This window comes from Phialemonium atrogriseum (assembly GCF_030411735.1).
Source record: "Phialemonium atrogriseum strain 8032-3 unplaced genomic scaffold QBC33scaffold_56, whole genome shotgun sequence".
Classification (NCBI taxonomy): Eukaryota; Fungi; Ascomycota; class Sordariomycetes; order Cephalothecales; family Cephalothecaceae; genus Phialemonium; species Phialemonium atrogriseum.
This window is the reverse complement of record NW_026848193.1, coordinates 29,774-51,585: the sequence shown is the minus strand read 5'-3', so window position 1 is coordinate 51,585 and position 21,812 is coordinate 29,774. Positions and strand designations below refer to the sequence as shown.

General features: G+C 55.7%; 8 protein-coding genes and 1 non-coding gene across 9 annotated transcripts; 6 read left to right on the top strand and 3 right to left on the bottom strand.

Moving 5' to 3' along the window:
* Positions 1–3: 3 nt before the first annotated feature.
* Positions 4–2,359, top strand: QBC33DRAFT_553354 (uncharacterized protein). Its single transcript, XM_060429397.1, has 4 exons — positions 4–464; positions 612–828; positions 901–1,295; positions 1,351–2,359. Exons 1-4 carry the CDS (start codon positions 189–191, stop codon positions 1,984–1,986), a joined length of 1,524 nt encoding a protein of 507 aa, XP_060277970.1. The 5' UTR covers positions 4–188; the 3' UTR covers positions 1,987–2,359.
* A 443-nt stretch (positions 2,360–2,802) lies between these two features.
* Positions 2,803–4,142, top strand: QBC33DRAFT_502286 (uncharacterized protein; the record flags this gene model as incomplete). The annotated part of the gene is made up of 1 exon (XM_060425721.1): positions 2,803–4,142. The coding sequence occupies exon 1, from the start codon at positions 2,958–2,960 to the stop codon at positions 4,140–4,142; it is 1,185 nt and encodes a 394-aa protein (XP_060277969.1). The 5' UTR covers positions 2,803–2,957.
* A 556-nt stretch (positions 4,143–4,698) lies between these two features.
* On the top strand, positions 4,699–6,110 carry QBC33DRAFT_462764 (uncharacterized protein; the record flags this gene model as incomplete). The annotated part of the gene is made up of 3 exons (XM_060425089.1): positions 4,699–4,745; positions 4,834–4,852; positions 4,917–6,110. The coding sequence occupies 3 exons, from the start codon at positions 4,699–4,701 to the stop codon at positions 6,108–6,110; spliced, it is 1,260 nt and encodes a 419-aa protein (XP_060277968.1).
* Positions 6,111–6,917: 807 nt separating this feature from the next.
* On the bottom strand, positions 6,918–8,335 carry QBC33DRAFT_582166 (uncharacterized protein; the record flags this gene model as incomplete). Its single annotated transcript, XM_060431324.1, has 4 exons — positions 6,918–7,064; positions 7,228–7,842; positions 7,900–8,095; positions 8,175–8,335. The coding sequence occupies 4 exons, from the start codon at positions 8,333–8,335 to the stop codon at positions 6,918–6,920; spliced, it is 1,119 nt and encodes a 372-aa protein (XP_060277967.1).
* Positions 8,336–8,947: 612 nt separating this feature from the next.
* On the bottom strand, positions 8,948–10,581 carry QBC33DRAFT_582165 (uncharacterized protein; the record flags this gene model as incomplete). The annotated part of the gene is made up of 3 exons (XM_060431323.1): positions 8,948–9,124; positions 9,181–10,032; positions 10,066–10,581. The coding sequence occupies 3 exons, from the start codon at positions 10,579–10,581 to the stop codon at positions 8,948–8,950; spliced, it is 1,545 nt and encodes a 514-aa protein (XP_060277966.1).
* A 1,562-nt stretch (positions 10,582–12,143) lies between these two features.
* QBC33DRAFT_564446 (ATP-binding cassette transporter CGR1) lies at positions 12,144–17,009 on the top strand (the record flags this gene model as incomplete). The annotated part of the gene is made up of 5 exons (XM_060430384.1): positions 12,144–12,965; positions 13,031–13,302; positions 13,366–15,167; positions 15,215–16,119; positions 16,185–17,009. 5 exons carry the CDS (start codon positions 12,144–12,146, stop codon positions 17,007–17,009), a joined length of 4,626 nt encoding a protein of 1,541 aa, XP_060277965.1.
* A 104-nt stretch (positions 17,010–17,113) lies between these two features.
* Positions 17,114–17,811, bottom strand: QBC33DRAFT_553342 (uncharacterized protein; the record flags this gene model as incomplete). Its single annotated transcript, XM_060429396.1, has 2 exons — positions 17,114–17,658; positions 17,714–17,811. The coding sequence occupies 2 exons, from the start codon at positions 17,809–17,811 to the stop codon at positions 17,232–17,234; spliced, it is 525 nt and encodes a 174-aa protein (XP_060277964.1). The 3' UTR covers positions 17,114–17,231.
* Positions 17,812–18,725: 914 nt separating this feature from the next.
* On the top strand, positions 18,726–19,676 carry QBC33DRAFT_520155 (uncharacterized protein; the record flags this gene model as incomplete). Its single annotated transcript, XM_060426347.1, has 1 exon — positions 18,726–19,676. The coding sequence occupies one exon, from the start codon at positions 18,726–18,728 to the stop codon at positions 19,674–19,676; it is 951 nt and encodes a 316-aa protein (XP_060277963.1).
* Positions 19,677–20,932: 1,256 nt separating this feature from the next.
* Positions 20,933–21,005, top strand: QBC33DRAFT_t83. The gene has a single exon. It is a non-coding gene; the product is annotated as a tRNA-Lys (tRNA).
* The last annotated feature ends 807 nt before the right edge of the window (positions 21,006–21,812 follow it).

Below are 21,812 nucleotides of genomic sequence, written 5' to 3'. Positions count from 1 at the left end.
TAAGGGGACCGAAATTAAGGAATACTTGTTACGTTACCAACGGATTATTTTTGTCTGCATGCCACATAAATAATTACCAGCTGCTGCGCTCTTGTTGCACTCGTCAACAGCACGCAGTTGCTCAGCTCGAGGAACCAGCCAATAACTCTTCCGCAACCCCCGGCTCTCCCCTTTCCTTTGCCGCAACAATGCATTGGTTCAAGATCGAGCTGCTCGCGGCTGTGGTAGGGTGGGCTGCCACCTCTGCCGGCGCCAATGTCCCCGTCGCCCACAATTGGCTCAGGGGCATCTGCCCGCGCGCAGAAGACGTTCAGGAACTCGGGAGGAAGCTCTCGTGCCGCGCCAAGATCTATTTCCCTGGATCCGACGAGTTCGACGCCGCATCAGCCCGGTGGTCTGCATTGGGAGCCCCCAAGGTGAACGTCGTCGTGGTTCCTGGCACGGAAAACGACGTTGCTGAGACGGTATTTTCCTCCTTTTTCCCTCCCTTGCCCCCTTTTTCCCCCTCTCTCCTCCTCTTCTGTTTCTTGATTTCTCTTATTTTACCAAGTGCTATCTATCCACCCTCAACCCCGTGGTGATTAATATGTCGCTCATCATGCATGGTCTAGGTGAAATTTGCAAACAAGAACAACCTCCCCTTCCTCGCCTTCAATGGCGCTCACGGAGCGATCACCACGTTGGGGAAGATGGATCATGGTATCGAAATCTACCTGAGCCAGTTGAACAGCGTCAAAATCGCCGAGGATGGGAAAACAGCAAAGTTTGGCGGCGGAACCATGTCCAAGTTGGTCACCGACACGCTTTGGGCGGCTGGAAAGCAGACAGGTGAGTGCATCCCCAACACCTACATATGTGGTTTGCGAAAAGCTGGCATGCTGATTTGACTTCGGGAGACAGTGACTGGAACGTGTGAATGCGTCAGCTATCTTGGACCCGCACTCGGAGGTGGCCACGGCTGGCTTCAGGGACATCACGGGTTGATCGCGGATCAATTCGTTTCCATGAATGTCGTGCTGGCCGACGGGACCTTGACCACAATCGACGCATCATCGGACCTCTGGTGGGCCATGAGGGGCGCCGGGCACAACTTCGGCATCGTCACCTCGGTCACCTCCAAGGTCTTCGACATCCAGCACCGCGACTGGGCCATCGAGACCCTCATCTTCAGTGGCGACAAGGTCGAGGCTGTGTACCAGGCCGCCAACGACCATCTCCTCCAGGGCGGCGCCCAGCCTGCGGATGTCATCAACTGGTCATACTGGCTGAACATCCCCGAGATTGATCCGGAAAATGTGAGTCCACGATCAAGCTAGCCCGAGTACTCGTCGCGTCTAACCGTCCTACTAGCCCATCATCCTATTCTACATCATCCAAGAAGGAGTGACAGCAGTCGATCCGGCCTACACCACACCCTTCCACGACATCGGACCGCTTTCCGTGGACCCCATAGCAGGCACCTACGGCGACCTGGCCGGATGGACTGGCATCGCCGTAGATTCCCCGCCATGCCAAAAGGAAGGGCTCGTCAATCCGCGCTTCCCCATCTATCTCGAGTCGTACAACGTCACGACCCAGAAGACGGCATACGACGTCTTCGCATCCGGCGCCAACGGAGCCTCCCCCTTCAGCGCCTCGATCTTCATGTTCGAGGGCTACTCCGTGCAGGGCGTGCGGGCCATCGACAGCGACTCGGCCGCCTTCGCCTTCCGCGGCGACAACCTCCTCTCCGCCCCGCTCATCACCTACGCGCCCGCCGGGCCGGAACTAGACGCCGAGGCCGCGCAACTCGGGAACCGGCTTCGTGAGATCATCCGCGAGGGCAGTGGCCGGGAGGAGGTGCACGCGTACGTCAACTATGCCTACGGAGACGAGACACCGCAGCAGTGGTATGGGTATGAGCAGTGGCGCCAGGACCGCCTGCAGGCTCTCAAGGAGAAGTATGATCCAGAGGGCAAGTTTAGCTTTTATGCGCCGGTGGCATAGATGGAGGAGCAGTGCCAGGGTTGTACGCCCAATGAATGGAAGTAAGATATATATTTACAGAGTAGTACTTCCATCCTCTTTTTGGCATAACCCAGCTTCGTGTAGCGAGGTTAGATGTCTTTGCTGAGTAGGCCTTTTAATAAATTAGTATCTTATCTCTTCGAAATCACCTACCCACAAGCTTCACTGCCTACCAACCCTGACCAGAGAAGGCACAATGACGGGGCTAAACATGAAGTTAGATCCTCTCTTGACCTTGGTCAAACTTCATCCATCCCCTCATATCCATGGGATGAAGCCTGGCACACCTGATAGACTCTCGACCGCGTGGCTACACCTTCCTCACCTCAGCTACCCCCCCTCCAACTGCCACCGTCTACTCAGACCCCTTTCTCTCAGCCGTTTAGTCGACCGCCGAACTCATCACTGTCCTCGCGAATGCACGCGCATTGTCTGCGCTTCCGGAGCCGCACCGTCCCCGGACCGGGTCCGGCCCGTGCTTGGCAACCCCCAGCCGGTTCCTGGCGGCACAGACTCCCGCGGCGGCTTTCACCTTGTCAGCGCTGGGTGCGTGCGGATTACGGCCCACGCGCCACCTCCGGCGAAAAAGAGGATATACTGTTCTCCTTCTTGTCTGAGGGGGCAGTTTGTTCTCCTTGTTTTATTGTAATATTTTAACCGAAGTGGTTGGTTGAGTCGGTTCCTTTGTTCGCGTACATCACCGTTGTAGGCTCGTATATCGACATTGTTTCGCATTTGCACCATTATTCTTCTTGTCAACTCCTTTGTTCTGCTCGCATTTACGAACTCATTGTTGTCATTGATGCCTGGTGTCATCAGCACATGCAACCCACTGCCCTTGTCTTCCGTGGAAAATCCCATGTATAAAAGGAGGCCCTCCCTCCCAGCCAAACGCTGATCTCCAATCACATCGACGAAACTTACAACACCCGCTTCCTAACCTGCCCACCATGTTCTTCAGGCTCCTCCTCATGAAACCGGCTCTTCTCGGAGTGACCAGCGGGCACATGATCATGGTCACCCCAACCCCTTACGACACCTCCCTCCCACGACCTGACCCCCAAACATGGCCTCTGGACACGGCATCTCTACCTTTCCCTTGCCAGATGGGCGGCGACCCCGTGGTTCAGAGCATCACCGAAGTTACCGCCGGCGCCTCAACGCTAGTTCAATTCTCTGGCTCGGCCGTGCACGGAGGCGGCTCATGCCAGTTCAGCATCAACTACGGCGACCCGTCCTCTCCAAATTCCAATGACTGGCACGTCATCTACACCATCATCGGCGGCTGCCCAGCCTCGAGCGTCGGGAATATTGAGACCATCGGCGAGGACGCAGACCAGCGGCCACTTGGGCGGCAATGCGGAAACGCGGTGGACACGGAGTGTGTGCGCCGGTTCGAGATACCGATCCCCAAGGGCATGAGGAATGGCAACGCGACGTTGGCGTGGAGTTGGTTCAACAAGATTGGAAACCGCGAGATGTACATGAACTGTGCGCCTATTGTCATTTCTGGCGGCGGTGCTGACGGCGATGCCTTTGTCAAGGGGCTCCCTGCTATTTTTTTGGCCAACATTAATGGGCAGCCCTGCAAAACGGCCAAGTCTGAGGGCGCGGTGCTAAATATTCCCAACCCGGGGGCGTTCGGGGAGATTCTGGAGGAGCCAGACTCTGAAGCGATTGGAAACTGCTCTCCGGATGGGCCTGTTCCTCTTCCAAACTTTGAGACCGGGAGCACCGCTACTTCTAGTGGCCTAGAATCGAGCATTGCCAACACCAGTCTCACGGCCTTGGAGTCTACCAGAACCACGCCACTCACGACTGCATTGACTTCCACAACGGTCACTACCCCGGCGCGGGACAACAGCACGTCTGGAATAGTCTCAGCTTTCTCCTCATACGAGGTGAGTAGTCCCCTGTCCGTCCCACTGACAACCAGCTCTAGCTTGTCGACTACTGCCTCGGCTTTATACCATAAGCCGAACGGCTGGGTGGAATGCGACGCTGAGAGTGGGGGATTTTTGTGTCTCAACCAGACGCATTTCGGCATATGCAACTCTGGATATGCTGCTCCACAGCTTGTGCCTGCGGGTACTGCGTGTGACCTTAAGCACAACATGATCATTGCACTGGAATAAGCTTTGGTTAGCACATATGCTTGGAATGTCAGACTTGGAGAGGAAGGAGAGTTGCCCTGGCACTTGTATGTACATATCTAGGAGATGAAGATACTTCAGGGATAAAAAACATACATAGCCAAGTGGCCAGTGTAGATTACTCGTGAATACAATCCTGACGGCAGCAGTAGAGTTCAACATGAGTGACATTACATCTCCTTATAAATGCCTACAATCTGATTCTGATCCTTAACGAAACCCATATCGTATCGCCATTTCAGTGGGGTTAAGGCCGGAAGCAGCCGAACACGCGTGTTAGCTAAGCAAAATAAGACACTAAACATGGTTCTCTCTCCTGCTGATCACAAAATCATGGCGTATTTAGGTTTGCCCTAGTGAGTAGTTCCTTGGCGCTGACGAGTCCAACCCGCCAAGCCACAGCGCTGATTCGAGGAACAGACCCAGCATTGTGGGCCATTCTTCAACATATATGCGAACATTGACGCAGAGAAGGGCAGCTAACTCGTCTTCACTGATCAAACTGGAATACGCGTATTCGGCTCTGTCCTCCCGTGATATGCTTCGTCGCAGCCACAAAAAGTCACGGGGAGGTTGCTTGCAATGGTGGGTCGCACGGAAGAGACTTGGACACCCCAGCTCCCCTGCGCTTACCCCTGTCCGCCCTGAGCATCTGCTAACCATGGTTAAATAGCAAGCGACGACATGTCAAGGTAATTCTCTCTAACTGTCCAACCCGCGCATGGCTAACCTCGAGTCTTTCCACATCATCATCAGTGCGATGAAGGTCGCCCCGTATGCCTCCTATGCACCATGTCCGGGCGGGATTGCAGCTTTGTATCCCAAGCCCCGGCGGAGAATCTCTCGACATTGGGTAATACATCTTCGCATGAGCGGTCCATAAGCCCAAGAGACAACCACAGCCATTTGGGCGTTGATCTACCCGATGTTACCCCCCCGACTACCGCCCCCCCGTCCCATCCTGAGCCACCAGAACGTCAAAGCATCAACAACTACCACCAAGACCCGACGCTTGACGATGCCGTCAACCTCAGCCACATGGAACTTCTCATCCACATGATCCTTGACAAGGGGATGTTCCCCCCAGGTGGTGTCACCGACTACGCGTCCACCATCTCGCTCGGCCTCAACATAGGTCTCAAGTCACCATATCTCCTACACCAGCTCCTCGCCTTCTCCGCCCGCCACCTAGCCTTCCTGCACCCCGACCGTTCGGCCTCCTACCTCCACCAAGCCGTGACCCTCCAGACGCGCGCCGTCTCGCTCTTCAACGCCGCCTGGACCGAGGTCGACCAGGCCAACTGCGTCGCCGTCCTCCTCTTCTCGTCCATCCTGGGCCACCACCTCCTCGCCGACACGCTCGCCAAGCGCGGCGGCGGCCTGCAGGCCTTCATGACACACTACATGCAGTGTCTGGAGATGCACAGGGGCATCTACACCGTCGCCAAGACGGCCTGGCCGCTGCTCATGGAGTCGGAGCTCGAGCCCATCCTGTCGTGGAGCGCGGGGTTTACCTCGCGACTGCCGAGGGGGAACCACTGCCGGAGGATTAGGGAGCTGGTGGATGGTGCGGAGGGATTGGGGGAGGAGGGTAGGGAGGCGTGTCGGCGGGCGATTCAGTACCTGCAGGTTGGGTTTGATGCGATGTTGGGGGGTGAGGAGGAGGAGGAGCAGGGGTACCGATACGAGATGATCTTCTCGTGGACAATGCTTGCACCGCCGGAGTTCACAGGGCTGTTGGCGGCTAAGAGGCCTGAAGCTTTGGTGTTGCTGGGGTACTATGCGTTGCTGCTGCATTATGGGAGGAGCATGTGGCAGGTTGGGGACGCGGGGGCGTATATATTGGGAATCATTGTTGAGTATCTTGGCCCAGAGTGGAATCATTGGCTTGAATATCCACGGCAAAGGGTGGCTGACGATCTCGAACCAAACACGAGAATCTCACATTGAGGGCAAGACCGAGGAATTAAAAGTTGTGGATGGAAGATCTGAAGGGCGAGACAGTGTTGAATGCGGATACGAATCCCCAAAAACAACACCTTGGCAGACTAAGGTTGTGCTTAGCAACTGAGAACGACTTTCATTTTCGTCGCGGGAGGCACAGCTGGAATGGCTGAGAGACCGAGAAGCATTGCCGCTGCCATGGTGACAAAGTTGTGAGTCTCGCATCGGCATACTCAACATCAACTGTGTCCACCGCTGCAACAGCCTCGCCCAGACCAAGTACAGCCAGAGCGGAGGCGAACCTGCGAGGGGCGCGCTCGGCATGGCGGACCCTGCGGCGCACGAACCGCCCAGCACGCCGGCACGCCCGACCTGCTCGCGCGCACGTATGTGGACGGGGAACCACTCGTTCTCCACCCCACCACGTGCCGGGCGGGATGCCGACCAGCTCGGCGATAACAACGCAGCGGTGCTCCTCATTGACGCGGAGGGTTTGAGCCTCTGGCGCCGCGTACTAGGTAGATCCTGGGGTAGGTGGCTGCTTGTCTGCGGATGAAGGCGGCGCGGCGTTCCAGGTCGTGGACAAGCTCGGCGATGACCCGTCGCCAAACCAAGGGCGTCGACATAGGCAGTTACAAAACAGAAGGCGGCGGCGAGAGTGCAGACGCTGCAGTCGTCCCAGTTGGCCTGCTTGACCAACAGCCTCGACGGTAAGGTCCACCCGCCCCAATCTCGGAACTCGCCAGGGGTGGGGACGACGGTCAAGCTGGGACACTGGAATTGGTAACGGTGTCTGGAAAGTGTCCTGTCACGCTATTTCGCAGCATAACTAAAGACATGAGTGATCCACTGGCGAAGAGAGCCGCATATCCAGTCATTGATGGCACGAAGAACGCTGACGATGGAATACAGCCCGAGCAGGAAGCCTGTATCGCCGATCACGATATGTCCGACGATATCCTAGGTACAGTTACTTGGCTTAGCATGGATGGGAGCGAGCAAGATTGAGATTGGCAAGAGCACCCACCACACGGCTTCCTCGGTCGCACGCGAAGAACAGCTGCCATTAGTGCTCGAGGGCAAGCAGGAGTGGAAGTGTAATCAACTTGGCCGGCTCAGCAACTTCCTCGTCGGCTCCCGCAGCAGCCGCACCCGCACCAACCGGCCGCCGCACGAAATCCTTCATCCATTCATGCCTGGCTGCCGTCCACACCCCCAGCTGCGTGCGCCCCTCCTCGGCCGAGCCCGTCGCCGCCTTCGTTTCGATGCTGGCAGCCACAGGCGCGTATATGAGAGGGGCATAACGAGTCGGGTTGACCGTCTGTTTCTCGATGGGCTGCGCACCTACAACTCTTCGAATGGAGGCCGACAGGGAGGCCATCGACTCCAGATTCGAGACGTCGTCGTCGGCGTCGGCGGGGTCCCAGACTTCAGACGCCGGCCCGGAAAACGACAAATCCAATGTGTAATCCACCATCTTGCTTATCCTGTCACCCGCTCGCCCGGGCAGCGCGAATGGCGCCGCGACGCGGGCCGTCGTGACGTTCTCGCAGAGGTTGTTCGCGCGGTGGCGGGAAAGCGCTAGCTTCAGCAGCGGCTTGTGTACATCCTCGTTCCAGCTCGGCTCCGAGCGCGCAAGGCAGAGACACTCCTTGGCTGCGCTCTCGATCTCGCCGAGAGCCTCGAGCTCGCGCGAGGCGGCCGTCATGCCAGTCGCTTCTCCTCCCAGCTGTGGCTTCTTGAACATTCACTCCCTCGGCGCCCGACCCAGAAGCTCGGTAATCTCGCCGCGCACTTCATGGGGAAGGATCTCGATGCGGTCGGAAGCAAAGTCGGCGATGGAATTGTAGAGGGCGTGGACGTCGCTTGGTAGCTGCGCGATGGCGTTGTCGGCAATGGGGATGAAGTGTATTGCCTTTTCGAGGCTCTGGAGACTGAGCGTGTTCTTTGTCGGGCTAGCAGACCGCCGTTGCTTAGACGTGTTGGTCGTGCTAGTCGCCGTGTCTGTGGAAGTCGATTGAATAGACGGAGAGGGAGGCGGGAATCACGGTGGGGTTTGGAAGTCGGTACGGGATAGAGCTTCGCGGCGTTCGATCAAGATCAACGTAGTCTTGAGTCCTATCCTGGTTCTGGACGGGGTTGGTGCTGTGGCCGACGACCCTGCGTCTCTTCGAAGGCGACCCGCTCTGCCGAAGACTAGGCGGTTCATCGGAAGACGGCGGCGTGGGCATGTCGCCGGGCCGGCCTAGAGGCGAGCTAAACGAACCAAAAAAGAGAGACGGACCCTCTTCCCAGCAGGCAGGTGGGGTATCAAGAAAATCGAGCCAATACTCGATAGTTTGCGCATAGGTCCTAATGGTTACCACAATTATTTCGAGATTGGCGAAAGTGATGACAGGACAATAATCTGGAGTGCAACGAGAGTGCGCTTGTTTTGGAGGGGAGGGTTTCTCGGAGAGGGTCACGTGGTTGCCAGAGTTGCCAGAGCGACAATAAAAAACGAGAAGGGAAAAAAGCTCTGCACCAAGCCAAAACAGGCTAAGTGTAGCGCATACGTATTTTATTTTATTTTATTTTTAACGCATTTCTTGGCAAGCTCTTGTCAGATTGTGTAGGAATTCTAACACGCAAGCATGTCTAAGATGCTGTAGATTGCCTTGAATTGCCTCTTGCTGCTGAGACAAATGCTCCTTAGTCATCAAAGACGGATATACTCATCGGTTTGACAAAGGAGATCCCGGCAGGAGAGTGACGATGCCAGCAACCTGGGAAGTAGGCAAGGTCTTATACAAAGGTTGTTTCCATGAACATTAACAGAGATTCGTGGCAACTCCTTGAATAAATTAAGTGGCTAGGGTATCATTTTGCCTCGTATCAACCTCCTTGTTCCTCAACCAGTCCTCCCAGCCGTGTACTTTGCCGCCTGCAAAGGCATCGTCGCCCCATGCATTATTCCAATGCATGATATCCTTCGCCAGAAACTTGTACACCGGGCCCGGAACCTTCTCAATTCCCTGGTCCTTGGCCCTAATTTTCAGGTCCCTCATGATGTCGCAAAGCATATTTATTCGTCCACCGGGCCGCGTCCTTTCCCGCCTCGTTGTTCCTTGGAGAAGATTAGGTTCTCCTTCTTGCCCTCTCCATAAACGTCCACGTAGTCCCTCATGAGGAAACAAGTGCGGTCAATCAACTCGACCGTGTCATTGGACCCAGCTCCAAGACCGTCACTCTCCCCTAACCCTGCAACGCGCGCCAGCACCTCCTCGAACGTCGACTTCATCCCCAGATTGTTCTGGTATAGTGTCCCACCCTCGCCCTTGGCGAGGAATCGCGTGCAGCTGTCGTCGCTCACGACCTTCAGCTGCAACCGGCGCTGATAAGCAAAGAACCAGCACGCCACCTTCGCCACATCGTCCGTCTCCCGCAGCCGCCGATTCACCCACTCGGCCGCATACAGCACCGATTCCTCGAGGCGGCAGACCCCGCGCCGCAGGCGCTCCGCTGGGTTCCAGAACCGGTACAACCGGTAGATGCGCGTCTGCACCCGGCGGAACATGCGCTTGGACAGCACGATGCTGCCGTCATCGGGTTCCACCTGCGGCCACTGGTACCCGAGGATCCCCTGGCGCGACTCGCCGCGCGCCGCGAGCTTGGCCTGATATCCGTCCAGGTACGCGGCGTGGTCGCCGGGCGGGTCGATGCCCGCCTCGCGGAACAGCCATGCCGGGATGTACAGGCACCTGTTGCGCGGGCGGACGCGCCGGATCCTGAGGAGCAGGCCGACGAGCTCGGCGTGGTTCTGCGGGCGGCTTGGGCCGAGCTTGGTCTCGCCGTCTACGCACGACTTCTTGCACCAGGCGTACACCTTTTCGGCGCAATGGGCAAGGGCCTCCATGGCGTGCTGGGAGTGGGTCTGGCGCCGGTTCCGCTGGTCCCATGGTCCGATCCACATGCAGCTCACGGCTAGCACGCCGGTGAGCTCCCTGAGTAGGAGCTCGGCGTCGTCGAGGCGGCCTGCGTTGACGAATGCCGAGACGACTGCGGCGGCGGCCTGCTCGAGGTCTAGGCGGGTTCGTGACTTGATCAGCTTGATGAGGAGGTAGATGTCCATGGTCCCGTTCCGGCAGGCATTGATGTTGTGGAGGAAGCGATCGATGTCGCCCTCCGTTCCGTTTAAATGACTTCTCTTGGGCGCGTTATTTTGACGGATGCATGCGATGGCAGTTTTAGTGATTGGGGTATGGGCTGAGGAGAACCAGTCTTGGTCCGCGAAGTCTAGGTCCGCGTATTCTTCCAAGGAGTTTTGAAACCTCTCGCTGGGTGACATGACATGGGGAAGACGAACGGTTGCCGAAGACGGGAGTTCAGAATATGAACGGGAAATGTCCGGAAAGTATCGAATTGCAGGAAATCCCGCATCCAGGACCATGCCCACGTCTGTCTGAAGAGTGTACGGTAGCTGGATCTTTTGCGCCATTTCTCGGAGTGATGTCTGTGGTTGACCGAGACGTTCGACCGCGGCAATTGTTTCCGGTATAATGGAGGGCCGAGGAAGAGAGGGTTCTGTTGGAGACACGAAAGAGTAAATAATTATAGTGCAAGAGAGTTGTCGATCCGGCATTGAGTCATCAGACTGCGCCACCATTTTGGGCCTGTTGGCCCAACATCAAGGCCCATCGCAACCCCTGCCGCCGAATGACTCCTCCGCCGTGATCTATGCAACCCCTGAACATTTGGCCAATGGAAACACACGGCTGAGTTTAGGCAACACCTCCTCCCTGATATCAGCATGACTCTCACTGTTGATTGAATCAAGAGTCAAAAACTGAAGCTATCCACAAGACTAAAATCGATATACTGGTCGACTCCGAAATGGCCACCATGGACCGTGACATGGAGTCTTTTGCCCACGCACTGTAGTAGTACTTACGTTCTCGTCGTATGATGGTTCGCCGAGCTTCATGTCATCGCTTGTATGCACAGCACCAAGACACCAAATCTGCTCGAAATGGACTGTCCAGTGAGTTTGTCGGCAGTATCATTGAGAACAAGGTAGCCAATGGTCTAGACGCCCCCGGGAAATGTCTTGATATCAATCCCTCTCCGCAGATGACGGGAGGTTTGGGCGTGCTTTGAGGCAGTGGAGGCTGTCTATGATGAAGCATTAAAGACTGGCAGGTGATTCTGTAAGGATGGAATCAATGGGCAATCAGTCGTAAAGAAGGGGGACGTGGACGGTTCGCAGAGAGTTGCCTCACCATCCCCTGGTGTCGCAAGTGGTTCTCTTTGAGAAAAATGTAGAAGCCGATATCAAAAGAAATGTGCGATTGATCAACGTCGAGACCATATGAGTGTTACAGCTATCGTCGACACTTGTTCGGCGCGCTTGTTTCGAAGTTCGAGGGAGAAAACAGAAGAAAAGATGCATGATTCCACGTGGTCAGTGTGCACGTGCTACCCACTTTTGCCCTTTTCCAATACCTGCATGTCAAAAAGGCAAAGTTAGTCAGCTGGAATCATCAGTGCCACAAGAATTTGCACGTGAAAGTTAGATGTGGATGGAAGCTGATCTGACTGGGTCCTTGAAATCGACGGATTCACAATGATCTGCTAAATAATATTAGCCCTGAGCCGGAAGCATATCAGGAATTTATGACGTACGTTTCCGGTGGTATTGCGCTCGCTATTCCTAGTCTGTCACCTGGACTAAGCAACAATCGGAATAGCAGACCTTTAGTTAGCAACAAGCGGCATGTCTCAGGAGGTGTGGGCCTCGACTAATAGCTAGCCAGAATGGTTGGTGTACATATTTATGACTGTATGACTGGAATGTCTCACTGTCGATCGCAGTACTCCGTACCAATGGCTAAGACACTCCATATAAACATGGGGCCGAGAGATCGCACTTTGTTCCTCGCTCTCTACCTCGACATTTGCCATTCCCCAGTGCAACAGACCCCACGGGATGGCGACTGTTTGACTACGTCTTGGGCCGTATGAAATCTCCTCAAAAAGATGACGAACTTCTCCCCTGCAGCAATGCCTAATCCAATGGCAGGAGACACGAACAGTGACGTCATTGCCGCATCCCCATCTCACGATGCCGGGGAACTGCATGGCATCCTCAATCCCCAAGCCCATGGAGCTGAATCTCCTGTCGATTCAGACGACCGGCAAAGAAATCATGAGCACGAGGACAGCGGCGAGGATGGAGACAGCCTATCTTCAGATGAGGCGGAGACAATGGGAAGAAGCGAGCGGCCGGGGCTGCGCCGGCGTCGAGACTCGTCTGCCATGATCGAAAATGAAGACAGAACAGAGCTTATGCGAATAGCCACGGCTCTCTCGCGAAGACAATCCGCCGCCACTGCCGGTCCCAGCCGCATGCATACCCTTGCCGCCGTCGACGAGAACAATCCGGCCTTGGACCCACAAAGTGCTCAGTTCGACATCTCCAAATGGCTTCAGAACTTCGTCCGAACCCTGCGAGAGGAGGGTGTTACTGCCAAGCAGACGGGAGTTGTGTACAAAAATCTGAGTGTCTTTGGTTCCGGGTCTGCGTTACAAGTTCAAGGCACTGTTGCCTCTTGGCTGCTGGCACCGCTCCGTCTCGGCGAGGTCTTCAGCTTCGGCAAGAGAGAGCCCAAGCAGATTCTCCGCAGTTTTGACGGCTTGATCAAACGTGGAGAGCTTCTCGTAGTTCTGGGACGGCCAGGGTCTGGATGCAGCACGCTTCTGAAGACCATCTGCGGAGAATTGCACGGTCTGACCGTCGGCAAGGACTCGACCGTTCATTACGATGGAATCTCACAGGCGCAGATGAAGAAGGAGTTTAAGGGCGAGGCCATCTACAACCAGGAGGTAAATTCCGTGCATCTTGTGTCTATCCGTGTTCCTGACCAGGAGGGCTGACCCGTCGTGTCCAGGTTGACAAGCATTTCCCTCACCTCACGGTCGGCGAGACACTGGAGTTCGCCGCCTCGGTCCGCACGCCATCTCAGCGCATCCACGACATGTCACGCCGCGAATATTGCCAATACATTGCCCAGGTTGTCATGGCTGTATTTGGCCTAAGCCACACCTACAACACCAAGGTTGGCAACGACTTTGTGCGAGGAGTTTCGGGAGGAGAGAGGAAGCGCGTTAGTATTGCTGAGATGGTGCTGTCTGGTTCTCCGTTCTCTGCGTGGGACAACAGGTGGGGCCTCACTCCTCTCCCATTCCCTAATATTATGGAGGATATTATGCTAACGGTGCGTAGTACTCGCGGCCTGGATTCTGCTACTGCCTTCAAATTTGTGCAATCTTTGCGGATGGCTTCAGACATGGGCGGTCAAGCCAATGCAGTGGCCATCTACCAAGCCAGCCAGGCCATCTACGACCTGTTCGACAAAGCCGTGGTGCTGTATGAAGGTCGGCAGATCTACTTCGGGCCGGCGGGTGCAGCGAAGAGCTACTTTGAGAGACAGGGATGGTATTGCCCTCCTCGGCAGACAACTGGCGACTTCCTCACGTCCGTCACCAATCCCGGGGAGCGGAAGCCGCGCCAGGGAATGGAAAACAGGATCCCGCGGACGCCTGAGGACTTCGAGCGATGCTGGCGCGAGTCTCCGGAGTATGCGGCACTGGAGAGCGAGATCGACAGCTACGAGCGACTAACCCTTGTCGAGCACAGGGGCGAGGCGATTGCTCAGCTTCGACAGCAGAAGAATTACCGGCAGTCCAAGCATGTTCCATCAAAATCCCCATATACCATCAGCGTGTGGATGCAAGTCAGGCTCAACACCAAGCGAGCGTACCAACGCATCTGGAACGACATCTCTGCCACTCTAACGTCTTGCCTCGTGCAGGTCGTCATGGCCCTCATTATTGGATCCATCTTCTTTGGCACTCCAGATGCCACCGTGGGCTTCTTTGCCAGGGGCTCGGTGCTATTCATAGCCGTCCTTCTCAACGCCCTGACCGCCATCTCCGAGATTAGCAGCCTGTACGCCCAGCGGCCGATTGTCGAAAAGCATGCTTCCTACGCTTTCTACCATCCCGCCACGGAATCAGCAGCGGGAATTGTCGCCGACATACCGATCAAGTTTGTGACCTCGGCCATCTTCAACATCGTGCTTTACTTCATGGCGGGACTGCGGCGAGAGCCATCGCAGTTCTTCATCTACTTCCTCATCACGTACATCTCCACCTTCATCATGAGTGCTGTATTCCGGACCGTGGCGGCAACTACGAAGACCGTTTCGCAAGCGATGGCCGTGGCAGGCGTGGTGGTGCTGGCCCTCGTCATCTACACGGGATTCACCATCACGGTGCCGCAGATGCATCCGTGGTTCAGTTGGATCCGTTGGATCAACCCCATCTACTACGCTTTCGAGATCTTGGTTGCCAACGAGTTCCACGGGCGCCAATTCACTTGCTCCTCAATTATTCCTCCTTTCACGCCCTTGGTTGGGAACTCTTGGATTTGCTCCGTTGCAGGTGCCGTCGCCGGCCAACGAACCGTCAGCGGTGATGCCTTCATCGCGGCTAACTATGAGTATTACTACTCGCACGTGTGGCGCAACTTTGGCATTCTCATCGGATTCCTCATCGGGTTCATGGCCGTATATTTCGTGGTGACGGAGCTCAACTCTTCCACGGCAAGCACTGCAGAGGCGCTCGTCTTCCAGCGCGGACACATTCCAGCCTACCTGCAGAACGGAGGCAAGAAGCCTGCCATGGACGAGGAAGTGGTTGCAGACAACAAGAAGACCAATGGTGATTCGGGTGCTGGAGATGTCGAGGCGATCGAGGCGCAGAAAGACATCTTCACGTGGCGGAACGTTGACTACGACATCACCATTAAGGACGGGCATCGGCGGTTGCTGGACAATGTGTCCGGATGGGTTAAACCAGGAACTCTGACAGCACTCATGGGCGTTAGCGGCGCGGGTAAGACGACGCTCCTTGACGTGCTTGCACAGCGGACCACCATGGGTGTCATCACTGGCGACATGCTCGTCAATGGGAAGCCTCTGGAGCCTAGCTTTCAGCGCAAGACTGGATATGTTCAACAGCAAGGTATGTTATGTGATTCATTTCTTTGGTTCCCATTCTAATACCAGCAGACTTGCACCTGGAGACAGCTACAGTGCGCGAAAGCCTTCGTTTCAGTGCTATACTACGCCAACCAAAGACGGTCAGCAAAGCGGAGAAGTACGAGTTTGTCGAAGAAGTCATCAAAATGCTGAACATGGAGGACTTCGCCAACGCCGTCGTTGGCGTGCCCGGCGAGGGCCTGAATGTGGAACAGCGAAAGCTTCTCACGATCGGCGTGGAACTGGCAGCCAAGCCCAAGCTCCTCCTCTTCCTCGACGAACCGACTAGTGGCCTCGATTCTCAAAGCTCCTGGGCCATCTGCATCTTCCTCCGCAAACTCGCAAATGCTGGCCAGGCGATCCTCTGCACTGTCCACCAGCCCAGCGCCATCCTCTTCCAGGAGTTTGACCGACTGCTCTTTCTAGCCAAGGGCGGGAAGACGGTCTATTTCGGACAGATTGGAAGTAACTCGCAGACCTTGCTCGACTACTTCGAGGCCAATGGGGCTCGCAGATGCGGTGACGAAGAGAACCCTGCCGAGTATATGCTCGAGGTCGTGAACAACGGCGTCAACGATGCGGGACAAGACTGGCATTCCGTCTGGAAGGATAGCAGCGAGCATCAGGCAGTTCAGGTCGAGATTGACAGGATACATGCCGAGAAGCAGCAGGAACCGGTGGCCGGAGACGCCGCCAGTTCCGACGCCGAGTTCGCCATGCCGTTTACGGCTCAGCTGCAGGCCGTCACCTACCGAGTGTTCCAGCAGTACTGGAGAATGCCCAGCTACGTGTTTGCCAAGTTCGTCCTCGGCATTGCCGCCGGCCTGTTTATTGGTTTCACCTTCTTCAACGCCGATAGCAGCCAAGCCGGGATGCAGAGTGTCATCTTCGCTGTCTTTATGATCACGGCCATCTTCTCCACCCTTGTTCAACAGGTAATTATTTGCCTCCCTAGACTCCTTCCCAACGTCTAATAACCATGCTGACTCTATTTGCCTAGATCCAACCACTATTTGTGACGCAGCGGTCGCTTTACGAGGTGCGCGAGCGTCCCAGCAAGGCGTACTCGTGGAAGGCCTTCATCATCGCCAACGTCATCGTCGAGATCCCGTACCAGGTGATCACGGGCGTGCTCATCTACGCCTGCTTCTACTACCCCGTGATTGGCATCCAGAGCTCCCAACGCCAGGGCCTGGTCCTCCTCTTCATCATCCAGCTGTTCATCTACGCCAGCGCCTTCGCCCAGATGACCATCGCCGCACTCCCAGACGCCCAGACGGCAGCCGCAATCGTCACTCTGCTCTCCCTGATGAGCACCATCTTCTGCGGCGTCCTGCAGTCGCCCGACGCCCTGCCGGGGTTCTGGATATTCATGTACCGCGTCTCGCCCTTCACGTACTGGGTCGGCGGCATCGTGGCGACGCAGCTGCACGGGCGCCGCGTGGTCTGCTCTGCCAGCGAGACATCCATCTTCGATCCGCCGCCCGGCCAGACATGCCAACAGTACCTGGCGCCTTTCTTGCGACAGGCCCCGGGGCAGCTGCAGAACCCGAGCGACACGGCGAACTGTCGGTACTGCGTCTTCAGCAACGCAGATCAGTTCTTGGCGGGCTCGAATATCTTCTGGAGTGAGCGTTGGCGGAACTACGGCATCATGTGGGCTTACGTTGTTTTCAACATCTTCATGGCTACCTTGTTGTACTACCTGTTCCGCGTCAGATCATGGCGTGTCAAGTGGCCATCCATAGGCAGAAAAGGGAAGAAGAAGGGGGGAGAAAAGGAGACACCCGATGAGGCGATGAACGGGAGCTCGAAACACAACTGATATGGAAATAGCGAAAGGAGGTGGCATGCATGCTGCATCAAGCCAGGGGAATCCGTAGAGGCATCGCTAAGCAACTTCTACTGAGCACTTCGATGTGGTCGAGGGCAGACTACTACGGGCATTGTCAGAGCATCGATGAAGTATGTATGTACACAGGGAGCAAGAGGCGCCTGGCGAGTAATTATCGCTCCACCTTGCTTTCCCTTCTAAATCAAGCCCCCATCATACGCGCTTCTTATCCACTACCATGCCCGCACCTCCCCCCTCCTCCGTCAAGCCGCCGAACACGCCCAGCACCGTGAGCCACCGGAAGACATTGAGGAAGGCACTCGCGCCGACACTCCCCCAAACGGCGTCGTTCCACCCGCGCACGTCGCAGAAGGCATCCCGCCCCATCCCGGCGTACGTGCCGTAGATGTGTCCGTAGTCGGCGAGCGCCACGGCGACTAGATACCACCTCGACGTGGCGGGGCGGGGCGTCCAGCAGCAGACGACGGCCAGGGCGGCGACCAGGAGGAGGACGTTGCCCATCTGGAGGGTCAGGACTAGGGCTTGGGGCTGGAGGTCGGACGGCTCGACGGGGCTGTGGGGAACCTGCATCGTGTAGAAGCGGTGGGGGTCGAGGATGGAGATGATGTAGGCCCAGACTCTGGGAGTACGGTGTGCGTTAGCAACGTGGGCGGTACGGGGTGGGTCTCACTAACAATAGCAGGGGTTCGATGATTCCGAAGAGGATCAACGGCCAAGTGGGAAGGGTGGACCACGCCATTGTGGAGCTGCTTGGAGTCGAGGCTGGCTCCATGCTTGGTTTGCAAGAAAAGGGCAGACGAACGAGAAAATTGGCGCGGACCTGTCACATGAATGATCACATGACCTTTCCCTACCCCTCCAAGCGGTGTTATTAAAAAGTGGTGCATGGGCTACACCACTTACTAATAGTAATAAAATATTCACTAACAAATTTTAGTGGTTTGGCCTCAGTCAGGCGTTAAGGAGTAACGCGGGCTAGTTAGTAAGAGGTGTACCACGTGCACCCACTTTTTGATAACACCGCTTGCCCTCCTACCCCAAAGCCGCCTCGGTCAACTCACCGCGCCTGACCGCGCCTGTATTTGGGTGATACTGGTATCATTTCTACTTGGGGATAAGCACTGCACAGCGGTATGACTTGTACTAGTGCAGTACAGAACAGAACATACGAGTATGGTGTAATTTTCGATGCTGTGCAGGCGCTGAGCGCCTCTGTTGTTTCACCTGAACCCCTGTGTGCCGATGGGGTTTCAGGCCCGCATCATTCCCGATGCAAAGCTCCTGGCAGCATAGACGAGCCGGGTGGCTTGGACCTTCGGAGGTCTCGGCGTCCACTAAAATCATCGCGTAACCCTGACGATCTCGGACGCTCTGTCCTCTAGCCCCGCCTAACAAGTCAATCAAACATGATCGACACCTTCGGCTTTAAATTCTGGCGTGGCTGCCTTAGACTTCCTCGGGAAGGGCAGTTATTCTGACGTCGAGTCTAGGATTCTTGGGACCTGCCAAGGTATGCGCCACTGGCAAGCCCCTTCCCCAGATTTCCCATCTTGGTGGTTGTTCTTTCTTGCTTCAACAAAAATTCGATTCGATACTAAGACCCTGAAAAAGCTGGACTTTGACGGTGCAATTATCACTCATTCTTTGCAATTTTTCATCCCCAGCCCGGGTTTGGCAAATGTTAATATGGCGGGTCTTTTGAATGGATTAGCGGGCGGTGTTGGAGATGTTCTTGGGGGCCTGGTGACGCCCGTGGTCGGCGGCCTGCTCGGGGGAGTAGCCGAGGAGACAACTTCATCGGAATCGTTGTTGGAACCAGTGGCGACCGAGGCACCAACGACGAGTATAACGAGCCCTCCTCCTCCTCCTCCTCCGCCGCCAGCGGCCACGACGTTCCCGGCTGATGCGCCATCGACAACTCTACTCGCAGCGCTTGCACCAGGAGAATCACCAGGCCCGCTCCTGTCGCTGTCTCTCCGGCCGCTTCTTCCCATATCACTCTCGCCCCCTCAGTTGCTTAACCCAGGTGTGGCGCCCACGATATTGAGTTCATTGCTCGGCGCTCCACCACCACCACCACCACCACCCGCTGAGGCCATTCCGACGACATCCGAGCCCGTCGCAGCTGCGGGGCCGCCTTCTGCTGCGGAAGCGACTTCGACGTCTCAGCCGGGTGTGATCCTGGTTTCCTTGCCCACCCCACCATCCTCGTCCCGGCAATCTTCGACATCTCTCCTCGACGCCATTGTTTCGTCCATCACGACCCCCTCAGAGGCACCCTCAGAGGCCCCCGCAGTTGCCACAGGCGAGCCCGAGCCCACACCCGTCACTTCCGATATCACCGAGACAGTAGTGCCGGTCAATACAGGGACAGCCGTCGACGTCAACACGCCGGCTGGCGCTTCCAGTTCCAACAGCGTGGAGGCCTCGGCGCCTGCCTCGAAGGTCAATCTCATGGCCGTGGCCATCACCGTGCCAGTCGTTGCCGTCGCGCTGATCGGCATCGGTCTCTTCCTGTGGCGGAAGAACAGGGGAGGATTCAGACGCCGGGACAGCGCGATGCTGGATGACTCGGAGATCGAGTCGTGGAAGAAGTCGCAGAACGACGACAAGTTCGACCCCGCCAGGAACTACTGAGGGACTCGGTCACCAGGAAGACTATCCGACGACAGTAACGTGTAAGGAAAGGTTCTGGGCTTGACTGCTGGGAAGGGCGTCTGAGACGTCTTTTGGGAAGCATGCATGCCTCATAATGATAGGGGGTTGGGTTTTTTGAGGGTGTTTCTCGGGGAAGGGAGAGCGGGTTTTCAACATTTGACCTGGGCGTTTTGGCTGTATGTTTTCGGGGTTTTCTTCTTCAATGGCCTCCGCACTCAGAGACAGGACCAGATAATTACCACTCTCAATTAATCCACTGGATTTACTGGGTGCTGTACCGCCGAATTCATCAGCGCTTTCCATACTTTGTTGTGCATCCTGCTCGATGCCCGATGTACCTAGGAGTCACTCTGGGGCACGGCAGGAATGAGGACATGTCGAGCCACAGCGACAGCACATTGTTGGTCAGCTTGTCTGTGTTCACTTGTTGCGTAGACTTTGGATGTTCTGTATCGCAACGGCGCCGAGAAGACGATCTACATTGCATCGGCACTGTCATTCGAGGTCGGCACCCACAATGAAGAGGTTCCGAGGCTATAACCCGCGCGAAAGTCGCTATGATCCAGGCCGGTAGCTTGCTGCATACCCCAGTGTTGTGTCCCTTGCCGGTTTGGAAGGCGAACTCGCACAAGTTGGCAACAGGGTTGCCCACGCGGAACCACTAAGCGTCACGTAGGCGCGGGCATTGGCATTAACCATGTTCATATATAAATGGCAGGGATACAAGGCAGTCAGACAGGTCCCCGCCATCGTCGGGAAGGATGGCCTAAAGGAGGTGTGACGAGTGCAGGGCTAAATGGGCTGAGTAAGCCAGGAGTCGCATCGTGCATGACAGTGTCGTATTCTAGAATAGTATTGCAGCTCGCCAATCATTTCTTGCAGCCGCGGGTCTCGGCGAATCTGTCTCCAAGGCCTTGTCCAGTGATCAAGCAGCAGCAAATACGGATATCGTCAAGTGTATCCAGGACACTACGCAGCGTCAGGTGGTGCAAGGCACTTTACGATGCGTCACTTCAGACATGATGGTGAAGTTGAACGAGACACGATGATAGCTGCATGGCAGCTGTTTTATGACATTCTCTCCCTGCATTGCGACCCCCCCTTATATTTGTCTGTGGCAAAATGTGACATACAGGGTGCTCGCGTGATTCATCACGTGGGGCATTGAACTGAGACTCCCAAAACTGTGGTCTTTAAGTCCGAATTTGGACGCCGAAACAACACAAGCCAATACCGCCTTGCTAGCTCAATCGGTAGAGCGTGAGACTCTTAATCTCAAGGTTGTGGGTTCGACCCCCACGTAGGGCTCAATTCCCTGCGGTGCACCAGCTTTAGAGCTGGCTTTCTTTTTTTGCTTTTTTTCTCCCTCTTCTCGTCTAATTTTTATATATCTTTTAAGTTTTCACCTATGTACTCTGATGTTAGTACTACTGTTTGTAATACTGTACTGAATAACCAACGTGCTAAAAGGCGTATTACCAAGATTCCTTTGGACATTAGTGCTGATGAGAGCTGACGAAATTACCTCGCCTTGACTAATATCCAAATGATGGTTTATTTAATGTGCTACTGATATCTTCTGTCATTTCATACTCACCATCCTACAAACATTCTCACTGAAGTTTACTAGACCGAGATAGCCGGTCATGAAGCGAGTCCTTTTCTTCACCAACAGCGACTATGTCTAGGCCAATGTCCTGCTCGCTACTGCCCATGCTTTAGTTCACATTGCACCCGACGTCGAGATTCATATTGCGTCTTTCTATGGATTACAAGCCGCTGTCCGCGAGACTTCTGATTTTGCCCTTGGCACCGCGCCAGAAGGGTCGACTGCAAAACCCTTGGCTTTCCATGGCATGGAAGGCATCAGCTGGGACCAGCATCTTTTCGGTGGATTCCTGCGGATATTACCCTTGTTATTACAGGGCGGCGAGGACTACGGCTTTGCCTGATCACTGAACCACAGACCGGTCAATCAAATGCACCGATTAACACTACGCTTGAATAGGAGGCACCGTGATGAAAGATAATCTAGTTGAGGGGTCGACGAGTGCTGGCTCACGAAACATTATCCAATGGGCAGCCTGCTCCTCAACCTACACCCACCACAACCAT